The sequence below is a fragment of the Piliocolobus tephrosceles genome, chromosome 16 (assembly GCF_002776525.5).
Source record: "Piliocolobus tephrosceles isolate RC106 chromosome 16, ASM277652v3, whole genome shotgun sequence".
Taxonomy (NCBI): Eukaryota; Metazoa; Chordata; class Mammalia; order Primates; family Cercopithecidae; genus Piliocolobus; species Piliocolobus tephrosceles.
The window spans coordinates 19702573-19720343 of record NC_045449.1 but is presented as its reverse complement, the minus strand read 5'-3'; the positions used below and the strand labels follow the sequence as shown (position 1 = coordinate 19720343).

Genomic DNA, 17771 nt, shown 5'->3' with positions numbered 1-17771 from the left:
AGCCTGGGTGACAGAGCGAGACTCCGTCTCAAAAAAAAACCAAAAAAACAAGTTCCATGTGGGAAGGTAGCCGAGAGGGGGCAGGGCAGGGGCCCAGGGGAGAGCAGCCGGAGCACCAGGACCAGTTTCCAGCCTTCTTCGGCCTCAGACACGTCCTGCAGTGAACGGTTTCCATCAACTGGGAGATGGAGTGAGGCTCCTTCATGCACATGGGGAGCTTGGGGTTCTCAGCTGTGCAGAGCCCATCAGATCAGCCCCATCCTGCACCACATGGCCCACACGTCCTCTCTCAGCCTTGCTCCCTCCCTGTGTACGGGGCTTCCACCCTTGCAAGCCCCCAGTGATGGCTAGATGGTGCCAGGAGAGGAGTGGCCTTCTGCCAACAGTGTGCGCTCTCTGGGAGGGCCCCTGCCATGAGGTTCCTCCCCAGGACCTCGCAGGCCCCGGGGTCAGCCAGCAGGAAGGGCGCGTCCTTGGGCCCACCTCTTAGGACGGTGGGACTTTGACAGTCATTTCACTTCTCCATGCCCAGGTGCTCCCCACTTTGGAGTGGAGCGGATTGTCACACCCACCGGGTAGGATGGGGGAGACCTGAAAGACATCAGGGCGGCATGTGGCCCAGAGGCACATTTGTCACTTGTCAAAAGTGGCCAGTCAGCAGGGCATCCTGGGGCACAACCAGGGCCGTGAAGGACCGGCAGGGTTTCTGGGTACAAGATGAAGGGAGGAACTGTGGGGGTCCTGCGTGGGGAGGAAGGAGCAGGCAGGTGGAAAGGACACTTTGTGCAGGGTGAGTGTGGGGCCACATCACAGGGGCAGGCGGGCGCCTCTGAACAGAGCTGGGAGTGGACCAGTAGCTCCAGCCCCATGGGTGGCGGCCTAGAGTGAGGTCCTGGTTTGACCTGTGCCCCAGGAGTGGCCGTTCCTCGGGGATGCCATTCCCTGGTGCAGTCTTGTTGATTTTGTTCCCAGTGTTTTGCCTCCATGGGTAAGTTCGTCTGCTCTTCGGGCCTTGACTTCCCCATCCGTGCCTTCTAGGAGCTGGAATAGACTCTGGGCCGGGCGCGGTGGCTCACGCCTGTAATCCCAGCACTTTGGGAGGCCGAGGTGGGTGGATCACCTGAGGTCAGGAGTTAGAGACCAGCCTGGCCAACATGGCAAAACCCCATCTCTACAAAAATACAAAATTAGCCGGGCATGATGGCACACACCTGTAGTCCCAGCTACTCAGGAGGCTGAGGCAGGAGAATCGCTTGAATCTGGGAGGCAGAGGTTGCAATGAGCTGAGATCACGCCACTGCACTCCAGCCTAGGCGATAGAGCAAGACTCCGTCTCAAAAGAAAAAAAAGGCTGCAGTTGCGCCTGGGTCACTGGGGAGGGAGGCACAGAGGAGAGCTGGCTATCTCAGACTATCCCAGGGGGCATCCCGTGCCAGGGTGAGGGGGTGGAGGGGCTGCAGGGTGCCGGCAGGTATGGAGGGGCTGGGTGGCTGTCTATGTGTGCTCCACACCCACTTCCCCATGTCACAGATCAGGGGCACTGAGGTTCAGGGGGTAAAGTGGCCTGCTCAAAGCCAGGCAGCTGGGACACAGCAGACCAGGGACACAGAGACAGGGCTGTGTGGCTCTTGGCATCCGTCAGGCTGAAGCTTGCCCGGGCCCACAGAGAAGAGTGCTCAGGCTGCAGGAGGGGTTGGATAGGGCTAGGGGATGTCTGACTTCCTCACCCGGGGGCTGCCTGGGAGTTGCAGGCAACTGCACACCTACTGGGCCTCTAGCAGCAGCAGCAGCAAACCTTCACTGGATACCATGTAGGGTCCAGTCTATAGGGGAGACAGCAGTGAAAGGCCCACCCCACACCCTTGATCCTGCCGTTCCTGCACCTGCTGGACTTCTCTTCAGTCTTAGGGGCCTGCTGCCGTGGAAGGAAGGGCAGGAAGGAGGGAGGCAGGAGGGAGGGTGCATGAACAATAAACTTGAGGAGCAGAGGGGCTGACACGGCTGTGTTTTGAAAGAGGAGAAGCAGAGGCTGGAATGTTCCAGGGCAGAGGGAATCTGGTGAGCCGGTGAGCAAAGACCAGGAGGCAGCTAAGTTCTGGGCATGGGATGAAGGGCCATATGTCTGGTGTGGCTAGAGCCAGAGGCCGGGCACACAGACCCGGGTTCTGTCCAGAGGCAGCCAGGGTCCAGCGGGAGTCTGGAGCAGTGACTTTAGGACAGAAGCTTGCAGGCTGCTGTACTGGGCCTTCTAGAAGCCTCCTGGTCCCTCTTGACCTTCCCTCTCCTGGCAACTCCAATCTCTGATACCTACTAGGGGCTGACTTTGGGGACGTCCTTTCCCTTCCTGGGGCCTCAGTTTCTCCTCTAGTCTGATGGGGCAGGGGCTTGAAGAGTCCGTCCTGCTCTGATATTCAGCACCTCTGCACTTCTCTGCTTGGGCTGGAGGCAGATCAAGCCCCCATCCCCCACCACACCCCACCACACCTTCCCCTGAACCACCTGCCCTTCCTACACACACACACATACACACACACACACACACACACACACACACACAGAGAGAGAACCAAAGATAAGGACCAGAAGAAGGGGCCGAGCTTCTACTGAAAGCCCCTGGCCAGTTTCCAAACTGGCTGCTCTCTCTAAGACAGGTTGAGAGGCGCCTGGAGGGAGAGGTACAGGAAGCACAGGCTTTGGAGCCAGATCCCATCCCGCCTGGGCCCTGTGTCCCTGGGACTGGGGGAGGCAGGGATCCCCGCCTGGGGGAGCTCGAAGGGGCCTGGGGCCTGCACTTCCTGGGCCTCGTGCAGATGTGTCCCCACACTAGGAGCGCAGGTCTCCAGCCCTCTCAGGAAGCTCCTGGCCCCAGAGGCTGTGTGTTGGCTCATCTCGCATCTCCTGAGTCAAAGCAGAACGATAGATTTAAGAACTCGGGGTGGAGCAAGATGAAGCCTGTTACCAGCCCACGTCCCAGACAACAGGGTCCTGCCCTCCCTCTCTGGGCCCCCACTGCCAGGTGGAGGGTGGGATTCTGGTCTGTGAGGCCCATGCCAGGCTGAGCTTGGCCTCCAGGCTAACACTCCTGCCTTTAGGAGGAGCAGTCCCAGGTTCTGCGAGGGCAGGGGCTGTGTTCAGTCAGTGTGGAGACCACCTTCAGCCTGAGACCCAGCCTCTGAGCCATTCCAGGCTTCAGTTCCAAACCCACCGGGGGGTGGGGGCAGGAAGTAAGGCTGACCCTCTGCTTCCTGGCCCGCCCAGAACACACTTTTCCTGAGGCCTACTGGTCTTCACGGACTCCTCACAAACTCCTCATCAAGGTCCCCCTGGGAACCGAGGGGACAGGGGTCCCCCTTTTATCCCCTGGGGAAGGGGCCAGATTCAATAACAACGCTGCTTTCAGGAAGGGCATTGGCCACTTTGGACTTTATTAGTAACAGTAATGTCCCCTGACATCCACACAAGCTTCCAGCTTCTCCGTGGCCAGTTCTTCCCCCAAGCTCACAATGGCCCCCGTGACGCAGGCAGAGAGGCGAGTGGGGGTCTCCCTTCCTCATCCACAGGCCACTGAGGCCCAGAGAGGGCCTTGCCTGAGGTCACCTAGGGAGTGGCTTGCTGGAGCCCTGGGTCTAACAGCGACTTCAGCCACCCACACAAGGCTCTCTCCCTCCGCAGCTGGACCTGTATGCGGGGGCTCTGTTTGTGCACATCTGCCTGGGCTGGAACTTCTACCTCTCCACCATTCTCACGCTCGGCATCACGGCCCTGTACACCATCGCAGGTATGGCGCCCACAGCAGGGAGATCCACCCAGGGGCCGTGTAAAGGGGGCAGAAGGCCACCTCTCCCTACAGACTCGAGGGAGCAGCCCAGGAAGTGGCCCCAGCAGGAGCCCCAGAAGTTCCTCCCTGTGTCCTTCCTCCCTGGGGCCAGTGCCCCCTCCAGCAACCTTGCTTCCACTGGCAGGGGGCCTGGCCGCTGTCATCTACACGGATGCCCTGCAGACGCTCATCATGGTGGTGGGGGCCGTCATCCTGACAATCAAAGGTAAGGACAAGGTCTGTGGCCATGGTGGGGCTATCCCCACAGCAAGCCCTGTGGAGTCTGGCACAGCAAGCCCTGTGGAGTCCGGCACTGCCCGGCACTCTGCAGGATTCATGCTGTTGGGGCTCTGGGTAGCATCGCTGGGGGTGGGTGGGTTCAGGAGGTTGAGCCACTAGGCAGTCAGCCCCACTGCTGGCCCCTCAGTGACTGCCCTGGCTGGTAGAGGCTGCCCACCCTACTGCCCCGCTGTTACCAGCTCTGGCCCTGGCAAGGAGCTGACTCAGGAACTCAGGACCAGCCACACCCACTTTGGCTCAGCGCTCGATGGTGAGGTGGGGCTGTAGGCGGGTGTGAAGGCACACAACCAGGAGACCACAAAACTGCCTGGGCGGCTCCTCCAATGGTTTAAAAGCGTGTACAAAATCCCAAGAGGTGATGCTACCTCCTGCAGGACAAAGGCCAAGGAGGAAAGAAGAGAGCTTGGAGAGATTGGCGATACTAGTCTGGAACAGATAGGAAGCTCACAGGGCTGCCGGGAGAGAGGCAGAGCTCACCGTCCCCGGAAGGATGTAAGCAGAGCCAGGAGGATCCCGCAGAGAGTGAACAAATGTCTGAAGACTCTTCCAGACTCAGACACTGGGACCCTGTGGTTGAGCAGTTTCTAACCCTTGAATGGCACTTGTTCATTTGCTCTGAGCCTCACACAAACCCTTGGTCTGAATACAGAGCCTGGCCTGAGCTCCATGGAAACGGTGATGCTGGGGGACCAGCATCCAGGCAGCAGGCTGCCTCTTCCATGTCCCACTGGGAAAAGGCTATGGAGTGGGGCCTGGGGTGGAAACTAGTTTCCTACATCCAGGCTTCTCCCTCTCAGACCAGGGGCTCTGGTGTCCCTAGGACCCACCTCATGAGAGGGATCCCAGCAGCCAGGCCCAGTCTGGAAGGGAGGGGAGTGACAGACACAGACGGGCCAGGGCTTGGCCATGCCAGGCTCTGACCCCGAGGTAGACAGGAACAGTGAGGTGTTCTGTACTGGAGAGGAAAAAGCCCCGGCTCGAGCCCACCAGATGGGCTGTGTGGTCTTGATGGAGGCCCCATCCCTCTCTGGACCTCTGTCTCCCTCTTCTCTGTGCCTCAGGGGGTTGGGGCCACGTCACCACCAGCCACTCTCAGCTCTGCTAAAATCACACCCTTCAGGTGATCAGGATGAACACTTTAGAAGCGTCAGGAAGGTCCTCAAATGTCAAGAAAAATTACTGTTGCTTCCTTGAATCGACAATCAGAAACCTGGCTGAGAACCTCTTGCCCAAGACTGATGGGTGTCCAGAGGCCAACAGTGACTCCTGCCGGGCCAGCAGGACACTGGGATGCCCATGTGCAAAATGCTCACTTAATAGTATTATTTTAAATACAAATAAAATAGTCATTCAAATATACCTTTTTAAAAAAAAAAAAAATCCCTCTACCCTCACACCTTTCCAAACACCGGGAAAGATGAGGTGGAAAAAAACTCTAGTTTGCATCAGGAAGTTTCCTGTGAGATGAAGGCAAGGGGGAGCCCGGGGAGTCAGGGCCCCCCAACCACCAAGTTGTCCCTGTCCCACCCTGACCCCTCCAGCTTTTGACCAGATCGGCGGTTACGGGCAGCTGGAGGCAGCCTATGCCCGGGCCATTCCCTCCAGGACCATTGCCAACACCACCTGCCACCTGCCGCGTGCAGACGCCATGCACATGTTTCGAGACCCCCACACAGGGGACCTGCCGTGGACCGGGATGACCTTTGGCCTGACCATCATGGCCACCTGGTACTGGTGCACCGACCAGGTGAGTGCCAACGTCTCCCGCCCATCCCACCTTCCTGCCATCCCAGCGGGCTCTGGTAGGTCCGGGTGGCCCATCTCTGCCCTCCGAATCATCAGTCTGGGCTGGGGCCTCAGAAGGTGTGGCTCCAGGCTGGGACAGGCTGCTAGGGGTCTTTGCGGTCCCGGGGGGTTTGAGCCCTCCGTTTAGAATCAGATGAGGCCCACTGGCTACCACCCGTCCTGGCCTTTAGGTGCTTCGACTGAGACAGTTTGGAGTATGGGATTCCGAAGGGACTCGAATGCTCCTCGGTGGCCTTGCCATCGGCCAAGGGGCGGGCATTTCGGGCCAGTCTTGCGCTGCCAGGATCCTGCAGCAGGCGGGGTACCTGGCCTCCCTTGGCCTGCCAGTGGTGGGGGCCGGCCACGGCTGGGCCCACGTTTCTGGTAGAGCTCTGGACGCCTTCAACAGCAGCGCGGTACCTAGGGGGTCCTGGGAAGCCGTCTTTATCCCTAGTCCCTGAGGCAGGGGCCCTGTGATGATGAAACTGCTGGGCCTGGAAGAGAGAGAGCAGAGAGCGAGGCTGAGCGAGAAGGGCCAACCCCGCCCCAGCACAGGACCCTGCTCAGGCACACAGGAGCCAGCAGGCCCGGGTTTGCCTCCTGGCTCTGCCATTCACCAGGTAGTGGGCCTAGGCCAGTTGGTTTAATCACTCGATGCCTCAGTTTCCCTGTCTGTAATATGGGAATAATCCTGCCCTTTGTGGGTGTAGCAAGGCAGCTTCCTCCCAGCTCACCCCCACCAGCCTCCTCTATTTCGACACAAGCCTGGACGTGGTTGGAAATGGGCTGAATGGGGTTGTCGAAAGCAATGCAGGAGTTTCTGTTGAGAGCAGGGGGTGACTCTGGCCCTGCCCCCAAGACCCTGTCACCAGCCCTCCAGGTGACCTCAGATGAACTGCTTCCCGTCTCTGAGCAGAAGCAGATGGTGCCCTTGCTTTGCTTGTCCCAAAGGCCGTGGGCAGCTCCAGGGAACATGTGCGTGGGAAAAGGTCTGGGAAGCAGTGGGCACAGGCCCCACAACTGTCCATGCCTCTGGACCCAGCCCCAGGGGTCCACCATAGGACAAGGCAGCCAGAGCCAGCCTCTGTGGAATGAACGATGACAGCGCTCACACAAGCCTTTCCCATGGGGCCTCCCCTGGGAGTAGGCCTGGCCAGCTCCATTCCTAGGACAGAGCACTGAGGCCAAAGACAGAGACGAATCTGAACTCAGAGTGGAGTGACTTTTCCGTGGTTCCCAACTCTGCTCCTCCTCTCCCAAGCAGCACGGGCTCCATCAGAATCTGCCCAGAGACCCTCCCTGGGTTCCAACAGTAAGAACGGACCCCAGCTGGGAGCTATCAGAAGCTCTGGAAGGCCGGGCCTCAGTTTCCCCATCTGTAACACGTGGTCCTCAAGCAGGGCCCCTTGTACTCTGGCATGCTGTGCTCACAAGCTGCTCACATCCTCCATGCCTCATGGGACGGCTCTCCAGGGAACACGTGGGCTTACAGCACGCATCTGCCCAGTTCTCCTGGGAGGGCTGAGGGCCAGCCCCAGTGGGCCAGGGGCTGGTGAAAGGTTGGCCGTGGAGGGCACAGTAGGCATGTGGTACCCTGCCAGGCTAAGCCCCTTTACAATTGCCACATCCCACCTCCTCCCAACACAGCATGGGCCTGGCATGGCACGGGCGTCTCTGGGTGGAATGTCAGTCAGGAGATTTTCCCATCAAAGCCAAATGAATCTGCACACGTCCTGGCCTTGGGGTCAGGGTTGGGCGGGCCCCACTGCACAGATAAGGAGCCCGAGGCCCAGAGAGGATCACATAGGGAGGTGGAGGAGGGACACTGCTGACCCCAGGTGGTTCAGGGCACCAACCAGCATCGGGCTGTAGCCTGGCCTCTGCCCTACCTCCCTATCCTCTTCCCCTCGGGCTGGGTCTGCCTGCTGGATGCGGGGCCTCGGTCCAGAAGCCCAGGCACTAGTCCTGCTTGAGGTTCCTGGTCTCTGCGTGGCTCTCACTGACACTGGGGACTTTTAGGGGCACCTACGGGTCTGACTCCACTTTGCTGTGGGGCCAGGGTAGCCCTCGAAGACACCCACGGTCTAGTCAGAAGGGAGGCAGCAGTTCTGTGTGCCGAGACCATAGGGGCGTTTTGCTTTTTTTTTTTTTTTTTTGGATGGAGTCTTGCTCTGTTGCCCAGGCTGGAATACAGTGATGCCATCTCGGCTCACTGCAACCTCCACCTCCTGGGTTCAAGCAATTCTCCTGCCTCAGCCTCCCGAGTAGCTGGGATTACAGGCACGCACCACCACGCCCAGCTAATTTTTGTATTTTTAATAGAGTCGGGGTTTCACCATGTTGGCAAGGCTGGTCTCGATCTCCTGACCTCGTGATTCACCCGCCTCAGCCTCCCAAAATGCTGGTATTACAGGCATGAGCCACTGCGCCCGGCCAATTTTTGTATTTTTAGTAGAAACGAGGTTTCACCATGTTGGCCAGGCTGGTCTTGAACTCCTGACCTCAAGTAATCCACCCACTTTGGCCTCCCAAAGTGCTGGGATACAGGCGTGAGCCGTTCACTATCTTCTGGCTTATCCATGACAAATGGGTGGCATTTTTCTAACCAGAAACAAAACCAGTAACAAAGAGGCAGAGGGTCCAGTGGACAGAGCCCTGGTCTGGGCTCCCATCTGGGCTCTGCCCCTGCCCCTCCCTGGGCCTTGGTGTCCCTGTCTGTGAAACAGGGTGGTGCACAGACCAGAAGGCCTCCCAGGGTCCTGCCAGCTCTGTCACCTGCTGATGCTGCAGCTCCAGGCCGGGTGCCCTCCCTTAGTCAGCAGCAGCCACCTCAGTCATAACAGCAGCCGCAGCTTTCGTGGGCAGCGTGCTGACTCCAATGGCCACACCCCAAAACTTACTCACTGAGAAAGGGAACTCATATTCACCGGAGGCCCTTGAGGAGCCAGGGACAGGCTTGGCTGGCTACACTAGCAGCCTCCCTTAAGTCGTTGCAACAACTCTCCTCATTTTGCAGACGAGGAGTCCAAGGTGAAACGGCCACTCAGGGAGTGAGAGCTTCCTCAGGGGAGAGGGTCTGGCTGGGACTGGACACGAGTGCTGGGAGGTGGGGTGAGCAGTGGCCTGCTGACATCTGAGTGAGGGGCCAGCCTTGCTATCTGACAGTCAGGGGTGGGGAAAGCCCCTGCCCTATTCAGGGGACTGGCAGGCCTCACAGCTCATGGAAATTCTGAGCCTCAGCTTCTCCACCTGGGGTGACAGCACCTATCCCAGGGCCAGCTGCCATAAGCACAGATGGAAATATAGAGGCAAATATCTCATCAATGGCAGAATGACATGCAGGGTCTTAGGGGAATGCTTCTCTCCCAAGCACCTAGACAGAACCACCATTTAACTCTCTCATTGTCCAGATGGGACAGCTGCGGCCCAATCTGAGGCAAGGACTTCTCCCTAGTCACAGAAAGCTGGCAGAGAAGCGGGAAGGACAGCAGCTTGCCCTGCATTCGGAGGCTGCAGCCCACAGACACTCCTAGCCTCTGTAATTAATGTTTCCGTGACATCCACAGCTTAGGGGTAAATGCTGGGAGCTATCCGTTAAACTAGCAAGCTTGGAAAGTAAGTTAAAATCACGGAGGCTTCCTGCTGCTGAGTTGCAGGTGGTGACTTAAACTGTGGAACTGCAAAGGAAAAATACTTACGTTTCAGAGTCATAGGTCGTACAGCTTTGTGAACATACTAAAAACCGTGGGAGTGTACACTGGGACTGGGTGAATCATACAGTCTGTGAATATCTCAATAAAGCTGTTTAAAAAGTAACTCTTTTGAAATAGAAGCATAATATCAGTGCTGGGAGGGATCTCAGACATTATGGGTCCACATTACTGCTCCCTCCTCCCATTCTGCAAATCTGGAAAGGCCTGGTTAGGATTTGCTGAAGGCGCCCAGAAGGGCCGATGCCCTCAGGTAGCTTCTAGCCTCCCTCTGCTACTGAACTGCAAGCTTTCCAAACCCCAGGTCTTAAAGCGCCTGAACTCTGCCAGCCATGCAAACACAGTTGGCGCCAATGTCTGCTCCTGGCATCGTGAATGTACCAGCTGCTGTCATGAGGGTCCAGGAGATGAGGGTAGGGGTGGTGTCCCCCTACCACCCCACCCAGGGTCTCCTCCAGCCCTGACAATTGCCAGGGGTGGTGGGCTGGGCAGGATCCACACCTCCCCTATTGGCAGGTCAGGGGACTGAGTCCCTGGGAATGAGTGTACCTCGGCTCTCGCTGCTTGGCCTGCTGAAGTGAGCTCTCCTGGTTGGTTGCTGACAGTATTGGGGCTTTGAGTGTGGCTGTTTTGGGCGGGTCGGGGGCTAATGGGACATCATCATGCCTCATGCCCACTCCCTGAGGCCCGCCAAGGACCAATCCTGACACAAGCGTCCCTCAGGCTTGGACTCACTCTGTCTCACACTCCACCCCCAGGTCATCGTGCAGCGGTCGCTGTCAGCCCGGGACCTGAACCATGCCAAGGCGGGCTCCATCCTGGCCAGCTACCTCAAGATGCTCCCCATGGGCCTGATCATCATGCCGGGCATGATTAGCCGCGCACTGTTCCCAGGTAGGACGGGCTCCGGGCACTGAGCCCAGGCTGCAGGGCACCCAGGGTTCTGGGACCTTGTCCTGCAAAGGTCACCAGGAGGAGAGGCAAAGGATAGATGTGAACTGTTCCCCAACCTGGGGAGTGGGGAAGAGTGGTCCTCAGGGCCACAATCAAAGGGATTAACATGATGTGGCTTGGTACAAGGTCTGGACGGGTATCACTTACTGCTGCGTGACCTCAAGGCTGTAAATGAATGTCCCTGTGCCCCGCCGTTTCCTCATCTGCAAACTAGGGACTGTGTCACCCACCTGGAAGGTGCCATCAAGATCCTCTAACTACAGGCATTGGAGACCTATGGGTGGGGAAACGTGCGTTTCCTTAGGTTGCCTTTTCAGGACTCTGGGACCAAGAGTCTCCAGCATTAACGATGGCCTTCCATACGGACCTGGATGGTTCCCACCCCTGCCTATTCATCAGTTCCCCCATCCGTAAGAAGGGAATGGAAGTCATCAGACTCAGGCACACGGTAGCCCAGAAGACAGCAGCTCGGGCTCTTGGGTGGCTGGCAGGGAGGGACTCATGACCCCTGGTGTGCAGGGGCCCTGACTCACCTGTGCCTCCTTGTCTGGGGAGCGCTGGGCCTGTATCCTCCTCGACACATCTGCTTCTTCTCTCCCCCGACTGTGGGCCCACGGGGAGCCACCCTGGGGTCCAGCAAAGGTCCCTCGGGTTATATGGGGGGCACTCAGCTGCCGGCGCGGTGGTGGGGGTGGCCCGTTGGCCACTTGCTCTGAGTGGCGCCTCCGGAGAGGGACTGAGTGCTCTCTCACTTCATAGTACTCCTCTGACACAGAGGACGCCACTGAGGGCCGTCGGGGGCCAGGCCCACGGCCGGAGCTGCCTGAGTGGCTGTCCTGGTCACTGAGGGTTATGTAGTCGTCATCATCTTCTTCTTCCGCCCCATCCAGCCCATTGGGGAGCCCCACCCCGAGTCTGTCGGGGTCATCCTGGGTCACAGATACCTGCCCCTGGAGTGGGGCGTGGCCTGGACCTGCCATCCTGGGTGGCCTATGGTCTGTCCCATTCTGGGGAGCCTCCTCTTTGGGGAGCTCCAGGGCCCAGCCAGTACCACTGCTGTCCTGGGCTAGTACATCTGCCACAAGGACTGTCCGGGGCTTGGGCACGGGGGGCAGTGGCTCAGGGTCCCCCTGGGGGAGGCCATTCTCAGCTGGGACACCGTCCTGGGGGGCACTGGGCTCTAGGGGAGGGCAAGGTTCTGGACGGGGCCTGCTGTCCTGGCTCTGCTTCCACAGCTGGTGCTGGGCGCTGGCCTGGGAGGTGTCACGGATCTTGATGCGGTTCATCTGGCTGGGCTGGGGGTTCCAGATGTTGGGGTCGATGATATTGATGTAGCCCAGGATGTCGCTGCCAGGCTCCGGGTCTGGCTCCACCCACGTGGGCAGGTACTCAAACATGTTGGCCCTCTCCAGGTGGAGCAGTCCTGGGTGGATAGGTGGCAGCAGCTCGGGGATGTCCCCTGGATGCTCGGCCAGCGCTGGGCCCTTCAGCCCCAGGGGCTTCTTGGCCTCCTGATTCTCAGAGGAGATCTTGGCAATCTCATCAACACTCTTGGCCTTGACCAGTGCGTACTTGGGGTTGACGAGCTTCTTGGCCACAGAGCCCGCGGGCACCAGGGGGACCACAGAGGGCAGCACGATAGGCTCTGGCTCCGGCTCCTTCTCCATAGGGATGCCCTTGAGGCTCACGCTGTGTGACATGAGGTACAGCTCCTGGAACTGCCGGTCAAACATCTCCACCACCTGGCCGGACAGCACGGAGATCACATTCCGGTCCGTCCGCGCGGCCGACCACGTGAAGCTGCAACAGAGGGAGGGGGCGCTGGTCAGGCACACGACCCTGCTTCCCCCAGCAGCCCCTGTGCACCCGCAGCTGCTGAGCCTCAGACTGTGGCCACAGGGCCCTGGGATCGAGAAGTGAATGGGGGCAGAGAGCAGGTGCATGCTGTGGGGTCAGACTGAGTCTGGGATGTCAAGCAAGTTGGTGGCACCAAGCCTGTTCCCACCTCTACAAATGGCACGGCACTGTGCTCCTCTCAGGCTGGTACAGGATTCACTAAGCAGCTCAGGAAGGCCCTGGACACCATGGGGGGTGCCGCACGTGGTGGCCACTGCTGCCATGTATCTATGCTGCCACCAACCCCCATGTAACCATGGGCAGTGCCCACCCCATGCCGCATGTGGTGGTGCCCACACAGCTGGTCCCACTCCTGAGGACAGCTCTCAGAGTGACCCCCATACGCTGCGGAGGCACATCCTAGCCACACCCCACCTCCAGGCCGGTGACATCTCCAAGCTGGAACAACAGTGTCCTCAGACAAAGCCCTTCTCTGCCTGACTCCAGAGACAGACAGGCAGGTATGCTCCAGCCCTGCGCACGCCTCAGCAGCCTTGGGATCAATGAACTGGAATAACCAGGGTGTCGTAAGTTAGCATTAAGGACAGAAGCCAGTTGGGAACCAGAGGTACCTCTCCCACAAGTTCCCTGAAAGCTGGAGAGTCACCTGTAGGAGCCGCACACAGCCCGGTCTCCATCCACAAACATGAACTTCTGGGCCAGGGCACCCTTGAACTTGGTTGCCGACCGCGTGAAGAACTCGGTTCCCCCGCTGCTCCGCACTCTGAGATTCTGTGTTGGGAAGCAAGAGACAGAATTACACGACTGCAGCCCTGACCACACAGGGCGAGGGGAGGACAGCAGCTGCCCAGGGCTCAGAGGGGACTTTGGGGTAGTCAGGAGGGGAAGGAAGAGGCTATAAGGCCTGGAGAAAGGAGCTGGTGTGTCTGGGACTGCAGGGCCCGGGGTAAGGAGGGAGTTGCTGAGCCGTGAAGCTGCAGAGGGGGCAGGCACTGGTACAAAGCGAGTGGGATTAGATGGTCTGACCTTTGGCCCCAAAGGTGTCTGAAGAGCAGCATCAGGCAGGAAAAGGCTTGCACAGCCAGCCAGTTTGGGAAAGGCTGCCATGGGTGGTGGATGCTGTGGTGGGGTCCTGAGCGGGAGGGTGACGTGCACGTTTTAGAAGTATCTCGTGCATGGCTAGGGGGTGATGCAGCCACAGGAGGGCAGGAAGGGGGCCTGCCCTTCAGAATCTGGGCCTTACACTCCAAGAAGTCTGTGGCCCTCCAGGGTGTGTGGCCCTACCAGGCCGCTCCCCTGTGCTTCTCTACACCCCAGTCTTTGCTGGGCTCTGCTCTGAAGGCAGGACTCACAGCAAATCTTTCTCCTTCCCCATGGCCAGGATACCACCCAGCACCCAGGCCAGGTCCTGTGAATGGTCAGAGATTCAATTCCGTGCCGGCTTACACTGTTTGGCCCGGGAGCAGACCAGGAAGGCCCTCAAGAGACTGTGGCAAAGGGACATGCGACCCAAGGAGAAGAGGGCTCCTTGGGCATTAGGAGCACAGCGGGTCCCTCAACTGCCTCAGCTCCAAGGCCAGGCTGTCACCAGCCTTTTCCTGGACCCTGGCCACACAAGGGCCCTCTGTCCCAGTGTGGAGTCTCTGGAGCTGCCAAGGGCCTGTGTGTTGCAAGTTCCAGGTGCTGACTTCCCTTTCCCTGGTAGCAGGGCCTGCTGTGAGGGAGGAGTACATGGTAAAGGCTGGTGCTGGCCACGGCAGACCCCAGGAAGGGCAGGGCGAGCCTGGCTGAAACCCAGGTGTCGAGGATGGCCAAGGGATCCCCGAGTAGAATCTCAGGTGTAAAGGGGATCTGGGGCTCATGTGGCCCATGTCCAGGGCAGTTTGTAAGAAGTGCTCCTGGGTGCCCTGAGGGTCTGACTCAGGAGACCTGCGGTCAGGCGGGGAATCTAGTTTTAACACCAACTCCAGGGATTCCTGACTGGTCTGCCTGCATGCCTCCTGTGATGGGAGGCTCACTCCCTCCCGAGGGGCTCTGTGCCGGCTGCTGGCACTCGGCTATGACATGTTCTTAGTCAGGCTGAGCTATGACTTACTGGTCTGTCCCCTCACCCACTCACTGGCCCCAGCTTATTCACCCCACTCATTCACACAGTCATCAGCCCCTGCCGAGGCCCCCAGCTGCAGACAGAGATGTCTGTGATGAGGATCCCCCCGGGAGGTGAAGGGGAGGCAGGGGGGTAAATGAAAACGAGCTGAATGCCCAGGATTGCAGAGGAGTAGCCCGAAGTGTGAAGGGCTGGCTGGGAGGCTCCCAGGAAAGGATGACATGGGGCACAGGGGGAGGTGGGGAAGCATTCCAGGGAAGGGACTCAAAGGCCAGGCATGAGAGGCCTTTATACCAGAGCACCTCAGGGGAGGAGGGGTGGGTGACGGAGCCCGCAGAGCGAGCAGGGGCGGGCTCCTGGTAAAAGACCTTGCACCTTCTTAAGGGCCTGAGCTTGGCCCTGGGGCCAACAGGGAGCCATGGGAGGATTTAGAGCAAAAGCGATGGCGTTGGGTGTGCATCTCAGGAGCAGTTCTGGCATCAGGGAGTGGGTGTGTGAAGTGAATGCTATGGGAGAGGAGGGGAGCCTGAGAGAACAGAGTCACCCGCCATGCCATCCAGCCTCCTGCCCTGCCAGTCCTTTCCGTGTCCCAGACCCCTGGGGCTGGGGTGGCCCCAGGCCAGCAACCACAGAGGCGGGCAGGTGTGGGCCGTGGGTGAGTCCCTGTCTGATGCCCACCCGTGGGATAAACGATCACGATCACCTTGTCATAGGGCCCAGCGCAGAAGGCAGATAAGCTCTGCTCTGGGCCGCCCTCGCCGGCCCCCACCCCGCCCCGCAGGCTGCAGGTCTGCACACAGCCAGCTCAGCAGGAAGCTGGCCACGGCCCAGGACAATTAGCACTCGTGACTTTGTACCCAACACGGAGCACGCTCAGGGTTGAGAAGTCAGACAAAGATCTTGGAGGTGGTACAAGGCCTTCCCTGTCACTGAGCCCAACCAAGCCCAGCTCCATCGCCTCCTGCAGGCTCCTGGCCCAGCCACAGGCCCCTCCTTAGCCTGGAAAATCGGCCACCAGCATCAGGACCCCTCTGGACAGTGTCTGTCCCCACCCATTCCAAACCTTGTCCTGATGAGGGCTCGGAGAGTCACCACTTCCATCTCAGAGTGACTCAGCCTCCATGTGAGGCGCAGACCTTGGCTGGGCTGCTGACTCGCTGTGTGACTCGAAGCAAGTCCCGGGCCGTTGCTGGGCCTTAGTCTCCCTTAGCACACAGCAGGGCGGGCCTACAACTCTTAGGCCCGTTCTACCTGGGGCTCAGCAGCAGGTGGGGGCCTGCAGCAGAGCCCCCCACCTCCTGCCTCGTGACCTGCTCCCCAGCTTGTGCCTGGATGGGCCCCACCCCACGGGGCCTGGCCTGGATGAGGTAACGTCTCAAGACTCTGGGCTCGCGTGTGCAGAGGTGGAGGATCCCACAAAGCCACATTGTCTCTGAGCTCCTGGGACACCCCCGGCAGAGAACAGCAAATGGGTGGAGGGACGCCGGGGCTGACCCAAGAGGGGTGCCCTGGGCAAGTCTTTGGACCCTCTGGGACCTCAGTTTCCTCATACGTAAGAGAGGACGTCAAGGGCGAGTCAGGGCAGGAGAGGATGGCCGGGCGGTGCTTCATCTGCTCCCAGAGGGTGGCAAGGTGGGGACTCCAGGGCTGGGGCAAACTACAGTACCCTGCCCCCAATCCCCGCAGGCCTCTAGGCCACATGTGCTTAAAGGACACATGATCCAACTGTACCAAACCCGCTGGTGGGACACAGAGGGGGCTAAGCCCAGGTGTCCCTGGAGCAGAGTGGGTCTAGGGTCTAGGCATTCCTGAGCTCCAGTTAAAAAGGCTCCAGTCCTAGCACCAAATGGACGCCAACCAAGGCCTTTCTTTCCACGCCTCAGTTTTCTCATCTATAAAACGGCCTACTCATCCTTGTGCTGCAAGTCTGCTGCGAGGACTGAATAGAGCCACAGTATAGGTGGGGCCCACCCAGGGAAAGTGTCCGGCTCCCAGTGGGTGCCCCAAGAACTGGAAGTGGCACAGTGGGCTGTGGGGGACCAACACAGAGGACCACAAAACATTCAGGAAGGCACGGACTCCCCAGAGAGGCCAAGACTGTCAGCCATACGGGGTGGGTGGTTGGTGGGCTCAGGGAGGGGAAGTGACCTGCCACTGTCTCCCAGTAGCCCTGGGGTGGGCCGGGACTGAGGACAGGGTTTCTTCATCACCCACCTCCTCAGGGCCCTGTCAGCATCTCCTGGCCCAGCAGAGGAGTGGGGAGGCCCAGAGATGCATCCTGACCAGGTCTGAGCTGGGAACATTGAGGCCAGGCCAGACCTAGTGTGAGGAATGCAAGGAACAGAGGCCAACATGGCGGCGGGAGCCTGGCTGCCTGAGGTGCTGGCCCCCAGCAGCCTCCCTTCTCCTCTACAGGGCCTCTCTCGATCTCTGTGGAGGGGGGGGAAGGGCGGTCAACACTCACCCTGGCCTTCTCCAGACTATTGTGAAGTTGGGGTGGTGGGCCCTTTGTGAACCACATTTGGCCCAAAGTATGTGACGGCATGAAGGGGCAGGGCCAGCCTAGCTCCAAGGCCCTGGTGTGAGGGGCTCCTCTCTCCCCTAGGCCAGGGCTGCTCAGCCTCGGCGCAACTGATACACGTCCCCTTTTGTGTGGCACCTGTCCCCAGCAGTGTAGGATGTTTAACAACATCCTTGGCCACTCAATGCTGGTAGTACCCCTTAGGTGTGACAGTTAAAAATGCCAAATGTCCCTCAGTAGAGTGAATCCCCCCGTTGAGAACCCCTGCCTTATACCGTGAATCCATCACAGACCCAGGCCCAAGTAGAGACAGCAAGACCCAGGCATCCCCGGGGACCGGGGGAACCTGGGCAGCGTAAAGGCTGCGTCGGGCGTGTCCAGCGTGAGGCCTGAGCGGCAGTGATCCTCACGTCCTCACCGCGTGCCTTCCCATGGCCATCCCAGCTGATGTTTCTTTGTTCATCAGAAATGGGAAACAGGTCTGGCCTGTGCCCAGGGGCTGCTAGTTTTTCCAGTTTGGCTGTACGAAGCCAGCTAGCTTTTCGGATGGCCCAGGCATCTCATGGCTCTTGTCTGTCCTAAGCTGGGAGCCTCAGGCCCAGCCTGTCTCCTGTTAGCCCGGGAGCATCCCCCTACACCCAGTATCACCCCCAAAAGCAGCCAAGTCATGCGGCCTGGTCCTGTGACCCTAGGGGGTGGCAGTGAAAGGTCTGGTCCTCT

General features: G+C 59.4%; 2 protein-coding genes across 5 annotated transcripts in view; one reads left to right on the top strand and one right to left on the bottom strand.

Annotated features, from left to right (window-relative positions):
* Positions 1–17771, top strand: part of SLC5A10 (solute carrier family 5 member 10) — a 76159-nt gene that overhangs the window by 21560 nt on the left and 36828 nt on the right. For 3 of the 4 annotated variants that reach the window (XM_023194822.2, XM_023194820.3, XM_023194819.3), the window contains exons 6-9: positions 3673–3778; positions 3963–4043; positions 5659–5864; positions 10371–10506. In XM_023194822.2, the coding sequence (XP_023050590.1) occupies positions 3673–3778; positions 3963–4043; positions 5659–5864; positions 10371–10506 (529 nt within the window). The remainder of the gene's footprint in view (positions 1–3672; positions 3779–3962; positions 4044–5658; positions 5865–10370; positions 10507–17771) is intronic. The other variant, XM_023194821.3, reaches the window with a different exon arrangement.
* Positions 3400–17771, bottom strand: part of FAM83G (family with sequence similarity 83 member G) — a 35025-nt gene continuing 20653 nt past the window's right edge. Inside the window, exons 4-6 of the mRNA XM_023194818.2 lie at positions 13070–13194; positions 11100–12366; positions 3400–6396 (exon numbers count right to left, since the gene is read on the bottom strand). Of these exons, the coding sequence (XP_023050586.2) occupies positions 6007–6396; positions 11100–12366; positions 13070–13194 (1782 nt within the window). The 3' untranslated portion in view covers positions 3400–6006. The remainder of the gene's footprint in view (positions 6397–11099; positions 12367–13069; positions 13195–17771) is intronic.